We start from the raw sequence: 23,873 nt of genomic DNA, 5'->3' as shown, positions 1-23,873 counted from the left end.
AAAATACAGCCTCTCGTCTCCACCATCTAAAATAAAAACCTGGCATGAAAAGAAAGACAAAAAAGGAAACAGCTGAGAGCAGAGTTAAAAGAAGTAGAGTATACATACCTAGATGATGTGTAGTTTCTTTGCAGAGCTATCCACATTCATTAAAGCTTTTTATGATTCACAGATGTTTGTGGGAAGTGTGAGTTGTGGAAATGAGTCATTGTGAGAGTATCCAGCCAACAGGTTTCTATGAAGCCTTAGGAAAGAGCTATTTTAAAGATCTATTTTAATCTCAGTACTTGTTAGCAATGCAAAAGCTAGCTTAAACAGCTGCCTAGAATAGAGAAAGCAACAGTGGCAAATATTCTCTAGGACTACTGCTGGGAAATATCCATCTATCATCTGTCCTGTGTGTCAGCTGTCTGCCTGTACAACTTTATAGCATGGAAGGGGGCTCACAGAACCCCTGAGCAAAGGGTTCTCAAGTATGATGGAAAGGAGTAGAAGTTCTAATAAAATGATTATGCTTCCACACTTGGTTTGCTAACAACACACTGATAGCAGCATTCTAAAATACTTCAAAGTAACTTTTGCAATGACCAGGCTGGATGAAATCCCAGCAGGCTTTTGGTTTTGTTGGTGTTTGCTTTTGCACTACAGATGAGCAAGAGCTGATAGAGATTTTGGACTGAACGTTTCAGCTGGCTTTTTTGTGCTCTGGGGTTATGTCAGTTCTGAAATTTTGCCAGCCCAAACTGGGCATCCTACATTTTTTTGGAACAAAATGTCTGGATTTCTGAAAAGAGCTGCCAAATAATCAGTGTAAAATGTCCCCGAACAAATTGTGATTTAATAGACCATAGTAAATGAGAAAGCCTCTAGAAATACAAAAATTACACACTTCATAACCCCTAGTTCTTAAAGTCCCTAAATACATTGTGTGCAGAGATTAAAAAATTTATTTGTGCTGACAATCACAAGCTTAAGAATCAGCTGGTTATTGTTATAGTCACCATTTTCTGTAACCTAGGCTGTAGGAGTGGCTCATTCTAAAAGCAATTCACCTCAGCAAAGACTAATTATCTATTTAATTAACTATTATTTTGTTTATAGTCATAATGCTATGTTTAAAATCAGTATTTCATGTGTTAAGAAAATTGATTTTTGTCTTCTCAAAAAGGCTGAGGTGATGAGGTGTTAGTGCTGCAGTTCTAATGGCTTGTTTGTAATACCTGAGAAATTGTCAGAGAAATCCTTTCATTTGTGAGATGAAATGCAGCTCCTAAGTCATTTGCCTACGTGCATATATCTCACTGTTTTCTTCACAGTCAATGGATAAATGCCACAGATAACACAAGGCAATAAAGCAGATTTATAGCACTAGTAAAATGAGGCATTCTGGCAATAAAAAATAATATAGGACCAGAATCTGCCTTCTCTTGGACTGTTTATACACTAGGATATATTCAGTCATTTCACAGAAGTTAATCTTTATTTTTAGTGATACAAATGAGGGCTGGCTCAGACTTCTATGTGAAAGAAAGAAACCTGATTCCCCATGGGTGTCTGCATTGGGCCAAGAGAACTGGGCTGAACAAAACAAGAAATGCCACGAATTTTGTTCCCTCCTGGAAGTTAATCTAATGTTACTGGATTTTTTCATCAAAAACTTGACATTACGCATTTCTCATTTCTACCTCCCAATTTCCACTTAGTGGCTGACACTGTTTTATTGTTTCCTTGTTTGCATCTCTGTATCCAGTTCCTGTCACTTGTCCTATTTTAAGCACTGTGGGGAAAAAACTGTCTTTCTGGTTGTGTGGTACTCAGCATAATGGACCCTCAACCTACTTCTGTGACCCTCAGATGCCAAAGTAATGTGAATACTAATCAGAGTATGAAGTACAATGCCTCCATTCCTCAGTGTCCTCTTAGTTCTAGAAAACCTGCAATAATCTGCTGTGTATTTGCAAAGTGACATACAAGGAATCTCCAAACTAAGGTAAAGGAGAGAATATGATTCTGAGAGCAATAGACTTAACTGACGTTCATATTTTTGGTCATAGCTTCCATGTGTGCCTGCTTTTCCCTCACTAGAAGGTTCAGAGTTAGTTCACGTGAGTTGTTAAAAGGCAAAGGGGCAAAGCTTTAGCAGTCTTCAATTAGCTGGACAGCGAGAAATTCAGGAAAAGGCAAACATACAGGTACAGGAAAAATACCAAAACCCTAACCAATCAACCAACTAAAACCAACCAAACCAAACCAAACAAACGCCCCCCCCCCAAAAAAAAACAACAAAAAAAACCCCAAACCCCAAAACAAAAGAAAAACCACAAAAGCAACAAGAAAGACAAGGATTACCAGAAATTGAAATAAATGTCATGGCAAGTGGTTCATTATGTCCCTGGCAGAGGATTTCGGGATGAGCCAAAGCCTCAGCTGTACAGTGGCACCTCAAGCCACTTGGGTCTGTCTTGCTCTTTGTTGTGCCATTCACCCACTCTGGGACACCCAGCTGGGCCTCCAGCTCACAGCTGCAGTCTTCAAACGCTGTCTAGGATTCATTCAAATGAGCAGATAAGCATGAAAAGTCCCACTGCAGAAAGTGTGTAGGTCCTGCCATCTCTGTAGGAATAATCTGCTATCTAAACCTTATCCCTGAAGACAACTCACAGCTTGGAGCTTACTTTTATTCCAGTGTTTCCATGGTGCCTTTGAACTGATTCCCTTAATACAGTCATGGCTCTGTCCTCTTCAGGCTCTTCTTTCTTTAATATTTCAGTTTATCTGGGATCCAGTAGCCCTCTGGGGCCTTATGGCAGTGAACACTTCATGTATTTTAAACTATTGGTTCTATCATATTTCTACAAATTAAAATTCCACAAATTACTGCAATGATTCTGCTTTCATTTAATGGCATTTCTGATAGAAGAACTTGGCCTTTAATCCTGTCTCCCTCAGCTATACACTGGAGATCTCGACTACTTCAAATGCAATTACCATTATCTGCACTATCACAAAATCTCTTTAAAACACTTGTCCTGGGGTTTCTGGTATTATATTAATGAGAAGCAACCACAGAAACATCTGAGTTTCTGAAAGTCATCTCACATTCTCATAACTCAAAGGGTATTGCATGGCTACCAAGTGCTTGGAGCACTCCAGTCCTATCAGCCAGAGAACGACCCCTGCATTCAGTAGACAATTTGCTGATTTTCCCACATCTGACTTCTTTCCATTCATTTGGCCCTAATGGTAGCTCAACAGAGCATCCCACTCTGTGAATATTGAAGAAAAACAAAAAATGTTTTCAATTCCATCATTCAATTCCCTCATTCTCATCCTGATTTCTTCCTAGTTGTGCTGTTGGCTCACTGATTCCTGCCTTTGTGTGTTCCTCATGTGGCTCTCTATCCCCCCTTCTCTGTCTCCAGATGCTTTAATTCCCTGTTCTGAAATATGCCAGTAAACTTACTCTTTCCTAGGTGTCCTTTTTGTTGCTCTTGCATATTCAATTTTGTGTTTTATTGTTCACTTCCTCACTACACAAATGGGCTTCCACAAGATAAAATAACATGCACATCTACAGCACGACCACAGGAACAGCAAAGGAGTCTGCCCCTCCATCTCTAAGGACTAAGAGATGTCCCATGTACTACCTCCCGTGCCCTGAACTGTGCTTTCCCATGGACAGCTGTATCCAGGAAGCTAACCAGCATCTTCAGCCTGGCCTGTCTTTTGATAGCTTATACCAATGTCATGAGATTGTAGCTCTCTAGAACAGAGTTAGTTTTTTTCTGTGCTGCTGGAGTGCTTTGGGTTTAACTTGCTGTTGTCTAAAATACTGTGTTATTGTAGTATATAAAGACTTCACTGAGCAAAGTGTCAGGGACATTTCAGTATTCAATGGCATTATTCCAGCTGGTACTTCCTTTGTGCTCTGTAAAATGCTTATTTGTTGACTGAAAAGCATTTCTTGCAATTTTAGTATAAGAAAAGATGAATAATATAGCCAGTGTTAGAGAAATTAGAAATGACCTGTGTTTGGAATCTCTCAAAACACATTAATCTGGCAGCCTTATAAACCTCTCTCCATCTGGTTGGTTGTAAAAAAAGTCATGAGAAGTGAGTTATACAGGAACTTCTGATATGTTAAATAAGCCAGCTTGGGGGCTGCTTATCACCAACATGTGCACACCAATTATGTATGGATGGATGCATGGTACTGAGAAAGTGCTGAAAACCGTTGGATTTACACTACTGAATTTAGTTTATATGCACATGGAATTCTGTGGGATGAGCTTTAATACTGCTGGTGTCACTTACATAGGGGGAAAAAAAAGAGTTGGAAATGGTTTCAATTCAAGGCTTTTTAAAAAATCCTTGTCATATGTCATATTCCTGTGTGTCTCCTTAGGGATTCCTAACGGCCATGAGGCAAGAGACAACTCGCATGAATTTAGCCAAAGGATGGGAACTGGACAGTGTTGTTCTATACAGTGAAGTGACCAAAATGATGAAAGAAGATGTAGTTGGCCCTCCTCCTGCTGACATCGGTGGGGTTTACATACATGGCCTGTTCCTTGAAGGGGCAGGCTGGGACCGCAGGAACAGCAGGCTGATGGAGTCAGCACCAAAGGTAAGGATCGAGGGAGTGCAGGAAGCTGTGGCATAATGCATGTGCTCTGGGAAAACCAGGAAGTATGCTGATGCCTGCAGCAGTGGCTTCACAACAGGTTTTAAGAGGGTAACCAACACTAGTGGTGCTGGGAGAGGACAGACTCTTTACTTAATAGAAGGGAACAAAAAGCCTTCTGTCAGAAAATTAATTTAGGATGCATAGCACTAGAGCAGACCAGATGCTGGGCTTCTTGGCTTCAGGGGCCCTAGCAGCACAGTTATGTTTGAATAAAATAGTGCAACCCATAGTCAGTCTTCTTTTGACTTACCAAGGGGGACCTTATCAAAGCTTCCAAAGCCCTGGGCTAGGTTTGATATGGACGTCATTGGTTGGTTGGCTAGAAATCCCTAATGTTTGTTTTTTAATATGAGGAAGAGTATTAATTCTGGGCTTATGCTCAGTTATCCATGCACTGAGTTACATTTCACTGATGTGACTAAGCAGATTTAAAATCTAGCTATGGAGTTATGATTAGATGCTGTAGTCACAGTCCAGGGAAAATTGTCATTGTCTGCACTGGTACACTTTTTCCAAGCCACTGCTAACTGTCCTGGAATTGGAATTGAGGTAATTCCTGTTCATAGGTAAAACACTTCTGTGTCTGACTGAGAGAAAATTTTTCCGAACCAAACCTTGCCAGCTGTAATTTCTGTTGCCTGTTTGTCAAAAGACCCCTTCAAACATGGAGTTTACTCAAGTGCTCTGGAGTGTTAGCAGGGGTACATGTTGCTCTTGAATCGGGGTCTGTTTTATCCCCTGACAATGAATACTTTAACTTGGTGGAAGACCTGAGGGAATCTAGTTTGGATAAACACTGAAGAAGCACCTTGGATGTTAGAAGCTCCACTGTCAGCAGTGCAGAGTTAATAAGGAGGGTTGCTAGTTGCAGTTTGGTTTTTGTAGCTCCAGTCCTGCCATTCAGGAAAAGGGAGGTGGGGAAAGAATGGGAAACATCAGTGAAAGGGGCAAAGGAAAGGAAAAAAGACTATAGTTGCTGTTTCTCCTAGAACCACCCTGACATTTTCCCATCTACCTCCACAGCATGCAGTTTTCCAGGTTTCAATTTTTCTGCTTTCCTTCCTGATGGCTGTTGTCCCTGAACTGCCACGGGCTTATAGTTAGTGTCAACATAGTAGTGAGCGTAGGACTTGTATTCTCACATGTACCCCTGCTGAGGTTCTGATGTTTTGCTGAGGGCCAGCACTGAATCTAGTCGTAGTGTTTAGAATTCAGATGCCCTATCCCACTTCTCTAATAGTGCTGAGCCCTGTGTATCTTCTGTCATTCTCAGGTGCTGTTCACGAGCCTTCCTGTAGTCCATGTGTACGCTGTTAGCACGACAGCACCGGACGACCCAAGGAAGCAGCACGGCAATGTGTACTCCTGCCCCGTCTACAAAAAACCTCGGAGAACAGACCTCACCTACATCTTCTCTTTGTACCTCAAAACGGTGCAGAATCCTGATCATTGGACTTTGAGGGGGGTTGCACTGCTCTGCAGTTCGAAGTAAGGACAGAGAGCTGTGTAAGAAAGAACCACCAAGTAGGATTAAGCTGCTGCCAGCATTGCATTGTTATTGTCAAAGTGGTGGCTGCCTTCTCACAGGGAGGTGGGAATTGGCAGGTGATACGTAGAGATTATGTTAGTTGCATATAGATCAGCTTACTCTATTCACAGCAAAAATACTGAATTTATTTATCCTGGGAAAATCAGAGGGAAAACAGCGGTAGGTGTAAATTTGGCAACTCTTATAAAGCAAGTGAGAATATAATCAACTAACTTGCTCATAATGGAAGCACTACATAAAAAAGTGTTTATGATAGTGACAACTGCTCTGACATCTTATGGTGGTTCTTTTGTAGATGTTATCTTTCTTATTGATACAATAATTTTTCATTATATAATTATTTTTAAATTCAACTTTGTAGTTAAAATCTTGTCATCCATAGCATTATTCAAGCTGTAATTACAAGATAATTAAATGCATGGTAAAGTTTTATGTTTATCTGCATATATTTCGATGCACAGTTCCTTTGATTTTGCATTTCTAAACTTGCTGTGTGGTTTTACTAATGGCCGCGACCATTTTCTTGAACAGTCACTTTTTAATGTAAACAATCATAGAAACAGAAGTGTTTATCTTTGCACAAGAAGTGCCTTTTGCACCTATTAACTAATTTCTAAACCTGTATCTGCTTGCAAGGAAGGTGTCCACATCCCCAGTTATTAGCTGGAAGAAAGGTTTTAAAGTTTTCTCAGAGTAAACACATCTGAACACCATTTTGGCTCTATTAGTACTCGTTCTATTTGCATTAGTGCCTGAATCCTGCAAACTCAAACCTCTTAATTGCTTTTTGTTCTGCATTTTGCATCAGTTTAGTTAAAAAAAAAAAAAAAAGACGCACAGGCCATATTTCACCTGAAATGGTTGAAGTACTTTTGTGTTAACCACCATTCCTGTCTACCCTGTAACTGAAGGATGATTGATACTTCTCTTTTAATAGACAGATGGCTATTGGCAGAAAATGTGTGTGGCTTTTTTCACTAGCACAAATTCAAAGGAAATGGTTGTTGGATGTTATGAAAGAAGGACTTGCAGTCAGGACACTGTTAATATATTTTTTTCTCCTTGTAAACACTTTTAATTTTTGTATAGCAAGTGTCTAGGAAAGTAGTTCATCCCTTTGCATAGTCAGTTTTACTCTGAAGTTAGCAATTGCAGGGCTCATTTTCCATGAGGAAGTTTGATATTCACACTCACACCCACAACGAAGTACAGAGTGCCAGCTTTCTTCTTGGAAAACAGAGCAGACAGGGACAGGGTCCCTTTTTTCCACTGAGCTAGGAGCAACAGTGCCGGCAAGATTATCTTTTCAAGTGAAACCAACTGTTCAAAAAATGTACACCAGACCTCCCTGCAGTGCAGCTGTACATCAACCAATTTCATTGAGAATTTTGTTTCTGAGACGGCTGAAGGATTTGGCTTCCTGATCATTGATCTTGGAAATTATGAAGAAGGTGAGGAGACTTCAAGTAGCAAAGGTCTGTGCTGTTCCACAGAAACTGAGGTTGCAAACCATAGTGCTTTCCCCATTCATGAGGGGATATGGGGTAATTTAACTTTGATCTCTTGGTACATGTAAAAGTCAGGTCAGTAACAGTGATAGTAATTTAAAATAAAAAATGTACATTGAAATACTTTGCACACCTGAAGAACTCACTGCTTGCTATGAAACAAATAATCCTCTGATCAATTGAAGAAAGAAGTAAACATTAAAAAATACATATTTGATAGAGGTTATATCTAGTGCTACATGATATGCTCAGCGGAAACTGCATCACTTCTTTGTCAAACAAAATGAGAAAATTAAGTGCTATATGAAGAAAATCTATAGGCAATGATGTTCTAGTACATAGTGTTCTGCTGTATAAAAATGCAAATAAATAGTTTATTTGAACATCAGCATTTTCATTTCAATAGCTAAACCCTGTTTATCAGTTTAGGAAAATGCCAAATCTTGCAGAACAGAATGCAGGCCTTATTACTGAAGAACCAGAAAAATCATACAGTATTTCACTGGAGAAAGCTACAGTTTTATACAGAACTGAAGAACATAAAATGACTTTGCTCCAAAAAGGCTTCTTATCACTAGTAAAGAACACCAAACAAAAGCTTCTGTGTATCCTACAAGCAAAACACTCTCCTTTTTGCATGTGATTATAGTAGAGTGAACAATTTACTATAAAAAGAAATGTGTTCCTTTCCCTCTCTCCTTCTCTTGCTCTGTCCTGCCATTCCGCTCAGTGGAGTTGCTGCTCCCAATCTGACAATATTAATTTGATTTGAAATGTCACAGATATAGTAAAACATTGACCTTCCCCAGCCAGTGTTCCCTAGTTACTATTGCTAAAGCTGTTTCTCTTCAAGTGGGATGTACACCAATCTAAATGAAAGAACTGGTAGGCAGAATACTTGAAATCAAACTAATTATATTTGAATGATAGATTAACAATTAGCTGGAAGTCTTCAAACAATGGATATAGATAACCAAGTTATGCTCTTCTGTTAAAATGAACCCGAGATATTAAATACAACCATACAACTTTTTTGGCAATATTGTACAAGTTTCACACAGATAGTAATGACTAACATTGCTTTAGATAAGTGCTTTGAAGGCAACTCCATTTAAGAATGAAGAGAGCAATACAGTCCTGCACCCCATGTCAGTGTAGCAGTCATGTTTATAAACATATCTGATGTCAGGGCACTAGCTCCTGAGAGTTGCAAATAAACAGCATTCCATAGTCCAAAGGGTGTCTGTCTCATAATCCCTGAGGCTGTGACTGGTCAATAACGATGATGATAGGAAAAAAAGAATTGGGTTATGGATTGGCCCTGTACATCTGCGACTTTGTAGAATAGATTTTCATTTCAGTGAAGCTCGGAAAAAAACACAGAGTGGAAAACAAAAGAATTCCCTTGTCTGGTCAGATATGCTCATAAACCCTATGATCCTCTGTAAAAAATAATAGTTTTCTAAAAGATCTCAAGGAAACTGTAGTTATAATATTCTAATTTTTCTCTCAATTTATCCAGAACCTACGCATTCATCTTATTCCACTTTTACTGCTTCATATCATTGCCTTTTTCACAATCTCATCTTTCCAAAACATGGATGTGATACCTCCTTCCCTTTTCCTCCTGCTATTCCATATTTAATGTGTCTTCTTTTTTATTCTTAGACCATAAATGCTCAAAACTCATTGCTTACTTACAATGAACCTTTCTACTCCAGAAATCTGGAAATAACCTGTAGTAATTTCAGGAGTTTCTCTTTACCACTAGGAAAAAACACGATTTACTCAAAACCCTATAATTCCTGCCACATTTTTTCATACCATGAGTAAAGCAGGAATATGTTCTTCCTGCTTTTTCTGTGAGGGCCCTTGACTGATAATATCTGTACAGCTAAATGACTTTTGCCATAGTTCTTCCTTTTTCTATATATGAAGTAATAGCTTTGTTATTGTTTTCTGATTAGATGAGTTGGTATAAGATAATGAAAATAAATTTTATACTGTTGTACATGAAACGATGAGAGTGATTAGGCTGTAAAGTGACTGCTAAATCAATCCTGGAAATGCAGCAGATTCCCATCTCCCTTTGACACTGCGAGTTCCATTTGGGTTAACGATGGCTATCGGCACACGCCAAGACAGAGGGGGAGCCCCTTCCTTCAGTTTGCATGGCTTGACTTTTGTCAGGAAGACAACACTACAGACATCTGTGTGGATGGCAGAACAACACCAACACGGTTTGTGATATAACACAAATTCACACATTTTCCTAAAGCTGAGTGAGTACATACTGTGCTCTCTCTTGCTCAGTGAGGACAGTATGGTGTGTGTGCTCATTGACTCCTTACACCGATTGCTTTAAGTCTAGCAAAGGGACGTCATCATCACCTCCTTCTTTTCTTTCCTGCTTAAGGACGACTTCTGGGATAGTCACCCCTATTTCAGTTGACTGGGAAGCACCTTTTGTTGCACTATTCTTGTCTTTCTTTACCTTAGTGATCACTTCTGTGTAAGAGATTTCTTCAGTGAAGGGCTCTGCTGCTGGGAGCTCAGAGGTGATGTGTACACTGCCTTCCTGGACCCCCTCCTGACCTTCGGCTCCTGTTCGCTCTTTATTTTTTTTATAGATCTTGAATGTCTCCTTTGTCGGAGCAGCTTGTGAAATGGTTTTCTTGAATCTTATCCCAGATTGTCTCAGTCTCTCTCCTGACTGCCTGATCCTCTCTCTCCTCTCAGGGGTCACTATTCTAGTTTGAAGCCTGTTTACTTTCTTGCCAAAATTTTGTCTTGTCTTTTGGATATTTTCCCTTGAAAATGCCTTTTTGATGTCATCAATGCGCCTCATGCCTGATTTCTTGAATTTGGTTGCTTTGCTTTCTTCAATATAATATTCTTCATCGGAAGACAGATCATCAGGTGGGAAGAAATCATCCTCTATAGTTTCACCCGCTGTCATCTCTTTGATTACAGAGAGAGATGAAGGACACTCGGTTTCCTCCTGTGAATGAAAGCAGAGAATCATGTTCCAGCAAGTGTGTTTCCAAAAGATGGTGGTTCAAGCTTTTTTTTTTGTTTGTTTTGGTTGGCTTGCAGTTAATTAGTGCTAACTGAAATATAATACTGTAACAAAGTAAGGTGTGCTTGTACCATCATACTCAATCTATGCATAACACAAATGGCAAAAGAAATCTTTGCTGAGTTCTCTAAAGAATATGTCTGATTAAAGATTTCTTTTCACTCTGGTTCTACCTGAAATTAATTAATGCAATGGTCCTATGAGTCCTGGCCTCTAATGGTTTTCAGAGCTTTTTTTTTTTTTTGAGCTTATCTGCTTTTCTGGATCAGACCTAGATCCATTTTTCCTCACCAATAAAAGCAGACACTGTAGACAAAAAAGGCTCTTGGGCTTGTGTCAGCTATGTACACTGTCCAAGAAAATGCCTCAAAGTATCTTCAGTCTATTACTACTATCTTTAGTCTGTTACCTATTACCTATTACTACTATTACCTATAGTCTATTACTATTACTACTATTACCAAGACAATTGCTCATTTTTGACTGTTTGGAACTTAGCAAACACTGCTGTTGCTGCCCAGAAGGGAATGAACCCCAACATATTAACTTACATGTGCTGGCTGCACAAGGGGACAGATCAGTAAAGCAGGGAGATGTTATTTGGTAAACTCAGTAACACACAAGTCATTCAGCACCTGCACCATCGCTGAGGTGAACTTGATTTGTTCCATCTGGAAATGTGTGATATTCCTAAGCAAGCACCTCTGTCTCCTGTGGTGAGTTTGGTGGCCTGTTTGAGCATGCAGAATTCTATATTTATATGACACATCTGATGTGTATCAGCAGCATGCTTGGAGATGGTGACTATCCTAGATATCTTAGCCCTAGGAATTCATGCAGCCTCTACAAAGAAAAGTTGCTAGAGGCTCAAAGCTCAAAAGCATGGAAGCCTTCCAAAAACTGTCCACAGTAAACAAAAAATTTACCAAGAATGAGCTAGTGGTTAAGGACATCCAAGAAAAAAAAAAAAGGAAAAAAAGTTTATGGCAATGAAGGATTTATCTGAACAGGGAGAATCTCCTAAGAAAGCTGTTTCCTTGATCTGCATGGACAGTACAAATCTGTGGCTCAGTGTCAGTGAGTTATTTCTATCTAGAAGTGCAGTGTATGCAGAGTAAAAAAACTACTAGGAAGGGTATGAGATGGACAATGCCACCCCCTTCTTCCCCACCAGCTTTTTACATGCATGTGCCTGTGCTCTTCTCCCAGGTGGAGCAGCCTTTTTGGGGTGCAAGCAGGTACAACAGCTGTATGACACTTTTCTAAGCTGTTTCCCATTAGTACTAACTACTTCAGCTGATTTCTGGGGCATGGCAGCCTCAGGACTCTACCCTTAGTGTTATCATCCTAATGCAGACAATAGGAGAGAAATTGAAGCTGTGAACCCATGAATAGCAAGTAAGACTAACTGAATATTTTGCTGTGAACTTCTTTCCAGCCAAAAAGATGCCTGTCACTTTTCACAGTGACTCATTAGTAGTGAGTCATGTTATTTTACTGAGTGGTAGCAGTACATAAAATAACATACATTGAGCTATTTGACAGATAAAACCCACTTAAGAGTCTCTCATCATGCTTTGGCTTCAATAAAAACCCTCTAGTAAAATAGTTGTTAATGCTTAGAAAATATAGGGACAAATTATGTTACACTGATTACAGCAGAATGTTGTTCAACTCATCTGTCAAAATCAGCAGGAGCAAAACTACAATGCTTTGCTAATAATCCTCATTAACATGTGCAAATTAACATTAATTATATAAAGACTTCTACATATAAACATAATCTATTTTTTTTCTGAAAATTAACTAAAACACAGCTGGATAGTAATTCCTCAATGTTTTTAAATTATACCCCACTCCTTCAGCTGAAATGGTAACAAAAATATTTCCAGAATGAATATTCTGAAATTTCAGTACATACAGAGATGAATACAATATGGGAGAGGAATATGCCTTTCATATGAAGATTACTTTTTAAAAGAAAGGAAGGCAGAGGCACTATTTTCTCTGCAATATTTGTCTTCCTTGAGAAGAAAAATTTGCCTGTACTTTTTGTCAGTTACCAGATTTTTATTGTATTTACCTTTAGTCTGTTAGCTACAAAAGAGAGCATTTATCTTTTCTACACACGTTAGAATCAAAAGTTATGAGCAAGAACATGTGAGATGAAGATCTTGTAGATGAGACACAGAAACTAGAGCTGCAGATCCTGAGAAATATTTTCATTCTCCTACAGGCTCTCAGCATGAACTTTGCCAAATCTTTGATTTTCTTCTTTTCCTTGGTCCCTGCACACATCTTGCAGAATCAAATGTAGCAAGGCAAAACATTAGTGTGAGTTTCTATCTCCTCTCAAGATTTCTGGATGTTACCGAAGTGGAAAGTATTAGTGAGCCTGTCTAGCATGTTAGGAAGGTTTCAGCATAAAAATTCAGTGATTTAGGCTCAGTAGGTGAGGTTTTTCATCTGCTTCGTTTCTCTCTCTCTCCTGCTCCAAACTCATTTCTTCTTATCGCTAGATATCTGTGGGGCAGAGAGAAGAGAGGAGCTCATCCTTCCTAAGGCAGGAACAAGAAGTTTTAGTACCAGGTGGGGGAACAGAGAGAGCCAAGCATATAGCTGCCAGCTCCTTTATAAACTCACTAAAACCGAAAGACCAAACACCTACTGGTTTCAGCAGTGCAGAACAAAGCCCTAAACTGGGTGAGAGTTTTCTCCTTGTCTATAAAGCAGATGGGACTGGGAATAGCAGGACTGGGCAGTCCAACTTTTGGGGAGAGGGAGAAGGGAGTTGAGCCATTGATGCTGCTGCTTTCAAGCTTTTTGTTAGAAATCTGCTTAAGCATTTTGCTAGGAAGAACTTGTACCCACCATCACCACTCATGGGAGGTAAGGGAGCATCTAAAATGAGGACAGGAGTTTATTTCACAGTAAAATATTATACAAAGCAGTCAATTATTTTTAACAGGAGGAAAGAGGCATGCAATCATAGGGGCTGTCTATCAGTTCATACATAGGACATGTACTCTGCTTGCCTCATCTACTGGCAAACACCAAAGACATGCACAGGCCAGAATCAGAAAACAAATCTGTGAAAGCTGAGCATTCCCATTCCCTTTCATCACTCGTGCTAGAAGGAGCACCTGCAGAGGGTCCTCACACTGGTCCTGGTGTCTTTGTTGGCCATAATCGCTCACTGGCCATAATTTCCTGAAAAGTTATCCACCACTCAACACACTGGAAACAGACCTAAACCTTTCAAACAGAACAATATTTTATCCTTCTCTTCCAAGGAAAAGGTCAGTAAGTCTGTCATGTAAGTGGTTGATTTGGAAGTTTTCTTCGATTTGTACAAGAAGAGTAATAACACACATGCTAGTATGCATCTCCCAACTTCTCACCCTTGCATGGCCCCTCCACTAACACAGAAACATTCAGGCATTTTCCATCAATTTGAGAATGGAACTGGGTTCTGGCACAAAGAAATAAGTGTTTTTCTGTGAAGCTGACTGTGTTCTGAATCTCTCTGTCCCCTCCCAGGCTGACATCTGTTCCAAACAATTATGTCATGTCTTGCTTGTAGATCTGAACGTTGTCAGGGGACAAAGGTGCTGAGAAGAGGGCTTGTGTGTTATGAATGCATGTAGGAGGAGAGAAGGGAGAAAGGTGTCAGATTAGATGGTGTGCTGAGACTGGAAATGTTTTGAGAAATGCATGTGTCTGGAAGGACATGAAGCCTGAAAGGAGAAAGACTTCAGGTGTTGTGGTAGCAAAGGAGGGACTGAAAGCACTGCTTGAATGGTTAGGGAAAATCCTGGAGACCTTTGCAGTTGTAGTTGCAGGGTAGTTGGAGCCACTGCTTAAGGAAAAACTTTAACAGACAAAACTTAAAGGTATAACACCATAACAGAACAATTGCACAATTCAGGAGTGGCTGGTGAAGCCCCTGGCATGGCAAGTTTGCTAAGAAAGCATATTAAACCTGAACTTTGCTTTTTCCTATTTTTTGAGTAATCTCTCAAATATGCCTAGCCAAAGAGTTTAGAGTTCTTAAGGGCCTGGCTGAATGCAAAGTAAACATATAAGTAACCCTTGGCTTTGATGAAGAAGGCCAGCATGGCATTGATTTGAACAGATGGCTTCAGGGGCAGAGAATATTGAAACTTAACAGAGTCTGACTGCACCAATGACATTTTCACCCCCTGCTCTCATTTCAATTTCATTCACAATTAGAAAATTTTCAAGGGGACATAGATTGTGCCTTTCAAACCTTCCTTTTGCTCTTCAAACCTTCCATCAGCTGCCAAAATTCTGGCTGCTCAGCACCCATGGGAGGGAATAGTGACCAGTTTGCAGGCACCACAGGCATTCTTCTAACCACAAGGAAGGGATCAAAGCAGTAGTATTTTTTCCCATAAGCTATATTAAAGCATTTATGAGGGAGGGCTAATGCAACTGCTCCTCAGCTATGGAAAGGGAAACATGCTGACCTCACCTCACTGAAACCTTAAAACCAGTAGGCAAATAATCTTAAATGTGGCAATACCTCTGATCAACCCTATGAGACTCTCAAGGTGGGAATACTCAGATAATTGAAATGTGTGGGGAAAAGAGGCTGTTTCAGAATGCGCCTGCTTGATAACCCTGCCTGCACAGTCAGGCTCTCCTCTTCTCTGGGCAGAGAAAGGGAGAAATGGCAGAGCAAATTGTTTAGCAATGGCTCAGGTAGTTTGCAGCCATGGTGTCCTGGCAAAGATCAGGTTGGCTCTAAAAGCAGCCTTCACTTACTGCTGCACTAGGGAGCCAAAGGGGGCTGCTGGAAGAATGTCATGCCTTCAGCAAGGACTGTGAGGCTGGGAAAAGAAAAAAGAGTTGTTGAAAAGATTTCCTCGCAAACTTATTAGCTAAATTTCCACTCCTTGGAAGCACAGATGGGATCAATAATTAACAGCAGCAGTACTTTTGTTTTCCTTAAGAAAATGTATGTTTTTCATTTAGAGTTCGCTTGATTTGCTAAGCAAAGCAGCGACATAATGTCACTGTAAAATGATACTTAGGCTTTATTTAAGTACATGAACATTTAAAATGATAATTTCAGTAATAATTTAATGTCATTTGAAAAGAAAAAATAATGGAATATGAAGGAACTTAAATTAGTGCAGCCAATTCAAGAGCTTTACATTCCTTGTTCTTTCTTGGGTTTTGATATATACATTAAAAGCTTTGTATTTCAAAACTCAGACTGGGCTTCCAAAATTGGCAGAGAGAAAAAGGGATAATACACTGTGTTACATGTAAATATTTGCTAGAAATGCTATAAACTGGTTTTGTGTTCTCTTTCCAAATAGCTTGAAAATGTAACTCTATACAGCTTTAATAAAGGCAGCAGTTATCAGCTCTAAACTGCTACCCAATTTCAATCAACACTTTAGCAGAACAACGCTTTTTAAAATAAAAAATCCTCAGAAAATCAGAATGACTAAATAATTCATTTCTATATATCTAAAATAACACACACACACACACACACACATATACATAATTATGTATTGTAAGTATAAAATCAAGATTCGAAATGGTCCTAAAGAAACTGCTCACAGCATGAGTAGGGAGGAAAGACTGATGAAACTCCATAACTTGGAGTCATTGTGCTGCACAGGGAAAAGGTCACAGCAAATGATCTTTCAGCCTTGGGGTGTATGACATGGAAAGTGCAGGTGATGATTAACATAAGCACAGATGGCCTGGCTGGTAATCACCTGACAATTTTGAAGCAGAGCACAAAGAAGCAAAATGGTCAAAGGCTGCCAGTGCCGGCTCTGGCACTGCTGCTGTGTCTAAGACAACTGGAGATGCACATGATGGGCAGCCTATGGGCAGGAAAATGCATTGCCACAATGTTCTAAACAAATCTTAGAAATTTTCATGTTGGATGAATGATTTGTTATTCAGACTGGTAGCCAAGGTAAATCAGTAAAACACCTCCTTGAAATTGTGCTCTAAATCAACATGAAACCACTGATGAATAACCAATTACAAATCATTCAGTACTTTTACTCATATTCTAAGAGTTAAGAGTGAAGCTTTATAAATCTCAAGTGATCCCCTCATTTCTTCTGCAAATATGTAATTTCAGAATCTTTGACAGCAGGCCAAAAATGTGCTCAGATGAGAGAGAAACAGGATTATTTTAAAAGGCCACCTAAGAAATTTTGTCAGGTAAACACTTCAGCTTGTAAGACTTTATGGCTAAGTCCTGTTGCTGCATTTAGAATTATTTTTACACAATGGAAAACCAGACTGGTCAGAGCAGTCAACTCCCCTCATTTCTCTTTCGTGAAACCTAATAGGCATCCCTTTTATTTAAATTCGGACAGAAATTCATTAATTCAGCCACCAGCATACAGTGACTACAAAGGAACTCATCTCAATCTCCCATTATCATTGTCTGTGGCTTGCAGCAGTTCAGGGAGCAGCCAGTTCCCAGTTACACCACATCAGTGGAGAAGCCCTTGGCTCCAGGCTACCACATGCTGCATAAAAAGGACGACTTCAGCTTCAGGAGAAAACAGAAGCTTCACACTTTCTCTGCTCTGCTATTGCTTTATGGAACTAGACCAGGGAATAGCTCTGCAGGTCAGCTTGCAGGCTTGCAATAAAATTGGTAAAATTCCTCATTTCCAAGTTTTCTGGAAGCCCCTTGTAAGTGAAGGGGAAAAAACATCATAAGAGGTGATAAGACAAAAAAAATATATTAGGAAATGTTTTGATTCATTAATTTATTATACAGTGATTGCTCCTACAAGTCAGCTAGACCAGGGAAGAGTTCTCAAGTGAAAGCCAGTTTTCAGGAGCTGCTGAACTTGTCTGCCCAAGAAAATGTGTCTCCATATGAACTCATCTCTGGACAATGTTTTAACTACACGGGGAAAGCACATACTTATAAAGCAGGAACTGTATCCAGAAGTAGATGTCACCACAGGTTGGGAGAATCGGGTTCTACACACTTCTCTCTGCTTACTTGAAAGGAATATACAGGCAAAATATATAGACATCTGTATTACTCGTGTCTAATTACTGCCTGGCAAGATGAGTCCTGTCCCAGATCCTAAACCTCCTGTTTGTGACTTCATACATTCCTCATCTCCATTCCCATGCTGTTTTGATCAACTTTTTTTCCTGTACTAAGGGAATAATTGCAAGGTTCTTCTATCTTCAGTAGTGTTGAGAATATTAATCCCAACTGCATGTCCCCAGTCAAGTCCATTCCCAAATCTGTGTCTCAGGAATGAAGGGTTTTGCTGAACAGCTGGATTTGATGATCTCCGGAGGAGTTTTCCAATCTAAGTGATTCTTTGATTCCATTCTAAGATATGCATGTGCCCACAGCAGCCAGCCACAGCTCCTGGACAATTCCTAGAGCAGCCTCTAAGACCACAGAGGAGAGGCAGGACACAGGAGGCTCGTGTTGTAACTGCACTCCTCTGCTGACCCGCAGGGCAACCCCAAGGGAAGCCCTGAACAGCTGCATCCAGTGCAAATGTAAACTAAGATCAGCTGTTTCCACCACTCAGTGCTAAGAGGTGGAGAAAAATCAATAGCAGCTCTGAGAAGAGGACAGCCTGTCCCCTTGTGAGGATCATCCCAAAGGAAAGATCCAATGGTGCTGAGTCCAGTTTGTAACCTGGTGTGAACAAAGTCCTATGAAATACGGAAACGATTTCATTTTAGGAACACGGAAGCAGCCCAATATCTGGTTTTTTATATTTTTTAAACTTTTTCTTTCTCCTCATTCCTTGCAAACATGTCACTAGAAACACAGCTTTTCTTTAGCTGGTTGATAGCTCCTCCATGAGTGGCTGCTGCACAGCACGGGGCCAGCTCTGCACTTTGAACTGGAGCACTGGGCTCGACAATGCAAACAAAGGGCTCTTGTGACACTCTCTGACATAGTCATTAGGTTTATTTTATTCTCTGTTTTCTCAGCAGAGGCAATTACCTATCTCAGCTGTAAAAATATTTATAAGGTTTCTGCCACAAGACTCCAACAAAGGCTCTGTGTCACTGGGCTGCTGAGGCCAGTGTTCTGCTGTCAGAGGTAGTCAGTCAATTCACACCAGTTTTTTTTCCCCACTAAGTTTTCAGTATATACTTTAATAACAATTTAGGTTTCTCCTCTCCCCATGAGTTCTAGAAGGCAGTTTTGTTCAGAACCCTGTTGTCTCCAGGACTAAAGACATTCATTTATGGTTTCAGATCAGAGCTAAAAGTACAGGAATTAGCACCATGTACACTAAAATTAACATTATTCCAGCTGTAAAAGTAATTTGGTTTCTTTATTATATTTCTTTCTACGAACTGACAGCTTCTAATTTTGAACACGTTTTTTTTACTGTCACCTTTTCTGTACCAAGATTTTCAAGGAACATATTACACAGTTGACAAAGACAGCCATAGAAACACACTTTCAGAAACCCATTGCAAGCTTCACTTCACATTTCAATACAATGCACTGCCACCTGTTGTTTTTCCAGACTATCTGTTATGAGGTAAGATACCAGGTACATACATAACGAGAAAGGATAAGACCACCCAAGTAGTTTCTGCAGAACAAAAAAAGTTATCAAATATGAGCCACAGAGCACAATCTGCTCTGGGTGAGCTCTTTAACTCCATGCTACTAAGGATTTTGTTCTGCAGGGCCATTTTTGAGCTTGCTATTCTTATGCCCAAATGGTACCAAATTAATGGCAATCTCCTGACTTCTGACACCCTAATTTCTACTGCCACTTCAGATGAAGGTGCTTCCACCTCAGGTTTCCAGATTATTATCCCCATTGTGATCTCATTGTCCTTACTGTCCTAGTCATTATAACTACAGAATGGTGGTGGGCAAGAGAAGACACATTTTAACTTATTTATGCACAGTGTCAGCAGCATACACAAGGCTGCTCCTGTGAGCCTCTCCCTGTGTGTGCAGTGGAGAAACCACAGGGCAAACAAATCCATTGTAACCCTACTGTGTAGGTCAGTCAAGCCATAATCTTACTTGGTATTTGACACATCCACTAATTTTAAATGCCAGACAGCATTGTGAGTGAGTGAGCATTGTGAGCATGTGAGTGAAACAAATGCACGTCTCCCTTCATAGGAAGCAGTTACTCATTTATGGTGCTTATGTGAAGCAATAATAGACAAAAATCCAGTAACAGTAACGTGGACTTCCTGGTGCTTGTACACTTAAATAGGGGCTTGCAGAACGTGCAGAAAAGCAAATGAAACAAGTTCATTCAAGGTAAAAAAATTATCCCCTTTTATTTCTGAATAATTTAGTGAGAATGATTTAAACTGTTAAATGCTCTTTGACTTCAGAGAAATTATAGCTCTTACAGCTGGTTATTCAGACTAACCTGAACAGAAATGAGCAGTGACCTGTATAACCTACAACATCCTTTTTATTCCCTGCTATAGTCCCAGGGCACATAGCACTCCAGGGTCAAAGACTTCACTAGAAAGTCTGAAGTAACCTGGCATTTTTAATCATGCAGTCAGCCTAGGAAGGAGAGCTGCCTGCTACCAAATCTTTTCCTCAACCACAAGGCCTTCTCTCAATTCCCTAATCATTCTGCTAAAGGACGATCACTTTGTCTTTTTTTAATGTGAGGATATCGCCAACTCTTTTCATCATTGCTGAGATCTCTTGGGACAATCTCCTTCAGCCAATGATCCTTTTCAACCTGCCTACTCCCTCCATCAATGATAAGATCAAAGCTCTCCACTTGAAAGAAAATCTTTAGTATTTAATTGGTGTTTCCTTTTTCTTCATACCCTGATGTTCTGGCAAAAGTTAAAACTAAAACCCACATGTGCTCACCCGTGTAAAGATTCCATACCAGCAACACACGGGTCATTGGCCCCCTCACAATGCTTCAAATAGTTCATCAGAAATAAACCTCACTACAGAAGAGCTGTCAATCACAGCCACAGAGTAAACAACTTGGTTGTATCCATCTGTAAGGTATAGCACAGGGAGTACGCTGGTTCCCTGGCTATTAACAGACTCCCACTCATCCTAGCCAAGCTCCAGTCATTCAGGTCTTGGCACTGCAGCACTGTGCCTACCCTGGTGTAAATCAGCAGTGTGAAAAATCACTGCACTTGTGTGAAAGAGACCTTCCTAAGTGTACCTGTGCCTGCACTCTTGCCTGCCTAGACTGTTCCAGGTTTCGTGCAGTGCTGCAGTTATCCCTCTCCAGAAAAATGTTAAATGGTGGATCCTAGAGAGATCCACATATCTGCCTCTCCTCCATGCAAGTGGGAAAAGGTTGTATAATCTACCTTACAGAAGGAATGGAAGTTAAGGACAAAGTCATTCATATTCTCATTGACAGTTCTAAACCACTGGAGGAAGAGGAAGACAGAAAGAAAACAAAAAATGCTGTTTCCCTTCCTGAAAAGTACCACTTAAACCTACAGAACAGGGTGCAAGTCATTCTTGTCCAACAAAACCAGTAGAGAGATCATAAACTCCTACTGAAGGGGATTCTTAGAGAAAGCACACATTGGGAGAGCCACCTTCTGTATGAAATAACTGAAAATACCAATGGCTGTTCTTTACACCTGTGTGTAAATCCATTTTGACTATATTTTTAAATAAACAACAGCTCATGTCTTGCTAGCAGAAAAATTTACATCATGTAATGGATACTATTTTAAGAAAAGATCTTTTCAAAGCGTTGATTCTGCTGCAGTCATTATGGTAAAGGCCCACCAATGAAATGGCATTATGCCATTAACCAGAGGAGTCACAGAGATTTATTACCTTTAGCTGGGAAATTATTTGCAAGCAAAAAGTGAAAGTACCTATTTTCTATTCCATGATGATGATGCAGCTTGCAATAATGGTAATAATAGGACAGATTTGGCCTGTTCTTTCTATTGAACAGCCGTATTAAGTCATTCAGTCAGAAAATCTGGGAGGCACAATTTGGCTGTATATGGTACTAAACATAACATTAAAGAGGTAATATTCCCTACCTTCAGCCTTTTCTCTTTTTTTATTTTCAGCTTTTTTGTCCAAGTAGTGGAAAATGAACTATTTAAGAAAGCTAGGTTATGAAGAATTTGTCAGCTGTACATGGTGGCGAATAAACTCATTGAAACACATGGCTCCATTCATTGCAAATGATGTTATTTATGTACAAACAGATGCAAGACCAGGGTGTAAAGCTGAGTGATGGGGGTGCATTGTGTTACTCATGAGGGGTGGTATTTTCAAGAATGCCTGATGAGAAATACAATTCATTTGAAAGAAGCTTTGGCGACTTGCTGGTAAAAAAGGAGCAACTATGCTTCTGGCAAAAGATCAAACACTTACTTTCTACTGACCTTCTGGGAAGCTGGGAAGTTTCAGCAAAGGCAGGATCAGACGATTAGACAAATAGGTTTCACAGCACTCATTGACAAGACCCCAGAACTGTCTGCAGTGTTTGTATGGATGCAAGTGAGACCATGCTGTTTCAAGAAACTTCTCTTCAAATGCAATTATTTTAATGTACAATGCACATCCTAGATTAAGGTCAGTGAAAGAAGCTGTATGATTTCCTTGCCCACTGTGATTGAATGAACAGTACTATATTAAACCATTTCCAAGGTAGAACATGCAAGGGAGTATTTGTTGTCTTAAAGGGTTTGTGGGTCTAAGCTTTAGTTTGTACATATACTGCTACACACTGAGACAATGAATAAAGTCCCAATTTGTCAGCAGTATGAAAGCCTGGGCAATGCTGCAAGTTAAATAAGCCGTGTTTTGAAATTAGTGTTAGAAGAAAGTCTGCATTTCAAGGAGCCTGAAAACACTTTGGCTATTTGCATTTCTACCTAATACGGTGAAAAAAATAACAGAGATGAATGTCAGGCATGGTTTGTATGACAAGATTTACAGGGGCTGCCTCATATTACCTTTCGGACAGGCAGCAAATAGTCCTTGCTGATCTGCAGTTAATCTTAGACGACTGGCTCAGAAACCTACCCACACTAATAATAGACCCTGTGTGCTGCTGCCAGTAGGTTCACACTGAAAGGCATTGGGGAGCACAGATCAGCGTTAAAGAAAGCATAAAATAACTCCTATGTTCTACAAACGACACCTTTTGCTTTGTTAACCAGCACCTACCAGAAATCACCAAAGAGGTGGCAAAGTGACAATACCACAGGAAATTAGGTTTGTGGTTACCTGATAGATCACGACCCGGAATTTGTTTTTTCTCAGCATCTCCTCTTGTTTTGCTTCCACCTTCCGCACGCTGGTGCTCTGCCTCTCCACGCGCGCCCGCACCTCCTTCATGGTGGAGCTGACTTTGCTGGTTTTCTGCAGTAACTTGTCCACCATGAAGCCTGTATTGCCATGGGCCTGGGCAAGCTTCAAAATGTCAATCTGTATGGTCTTGATGGCATTTTCCATCTCCCTATGCTTCTCCTCTATCCTTTTCTGGCTTGCCTGCACGCTGTCAACAATGTTGGCCACTTTGTCCAGGACTGTCACAATGGTGTAAGCTGCATCTTGCTCTTCTTCCTCCTCGATGACGCTGGAGAGGCGGTTTTGGTGCGTTTTGTCAGCCTCCGAGGTGATTTCGCGGCGATCCATTCTGCCTGCCTTCAGCCAGGTTGGAGGGAGGCGAAGTTTCGGTGATCCTGCCAGAACGATTCTGGCGCTGTTGCAGGGAGCCAGGGCGACAGCTGGCTCCGGCGATGCTCAAAGTAGGGCGTGAAACGCTGCTCCTGGAGCTTGGTCAAATACTTCTGACTACAAAATATCCACACATGATTGCTCAGATACTTTCAGCAACATGAAACCCCTAAAATTAGGAAGCAATATCTGGAAAGGAACATACGTTTAAAGGGTCACGCTTCTGTACCGATGAAGTTATTAGCGTTAATCCAGGAAAGTTAAGTAACTTGCTAATTAAGCAGGAAAGCAAACTTGCATATTTTTAAAGATCTACTTTTGTTTTCGTGTTACTGGAGTGCTTTCCTCTGAGGGAATTCAAA

At 40.2% G+C, this 23,873-nt stretch overlaps 2 protein-coding genes across 2 annotated transcripts in view; one reads left to right on the top strand and one right to left on the bottom strand.

Moving 5' to 3' along the window:
• Positions 1-9,762, top strand: part of LOC106852522 (dynein axonemal heavy chain 5-like) — a 149,756-nt gene extending 139,994 nt beyond the window's left edge. The window contains exons 76-77 of the mRNA XM_088171968.1: positions 4,406-4,627; positions 5,961-9,762. Of these exons, the coding sequence (XP_088028094.1) occupies positions 4,406-4,627; positions 5,961-6,179 (441 nt within the window). The 3' untranslated portion in view covers positions 6,180-9,762. The remainder of the gene's footprint in view (positions 1-4,405; positions 4,628-5,960) is intronic.
• Positions 8,643-23,840, bottom strand: CAVIN4 (caveolae associated protein 4). The gene is made up of 2 exons (XM_014875145.2): positions 23,059-23,840; positions 8,643-10,745 (listed from the first exon to the last, which is right to left on the bottom strand). Exons 1-2 carry the CDS (start codon positions 23,467-23,469, stop codon positions 10,092-10,094), a joined length of 1,065 nt encoding a protein of 354 aa, XP_014730631.1. The 5' UTR covers positions 23,470-23,840; the 3' UTR covers positions 8,643-10,091.
• Between the last annotated feature and the right edge of the window lie 33 nt (positions 23,841-23,873).

This window comes from Sturnus vulgaris, chromosome 1 (assembly GCF_052056855.1).
Source record: "Sturnus vulgaris isolate bStuVul1 chromosome 1, bStuVul1.hap1, whole genome shotgun sequence".
Lineage (NCBI taxonomy): Eukaryota > Metazoa > Chordata > Aves > Passeriformes > Sturnidae > Sturnus > Sturnus vulgaris.
This window is presented reverse-complemented; position numbering and strand designations above follow the sequence as displayed.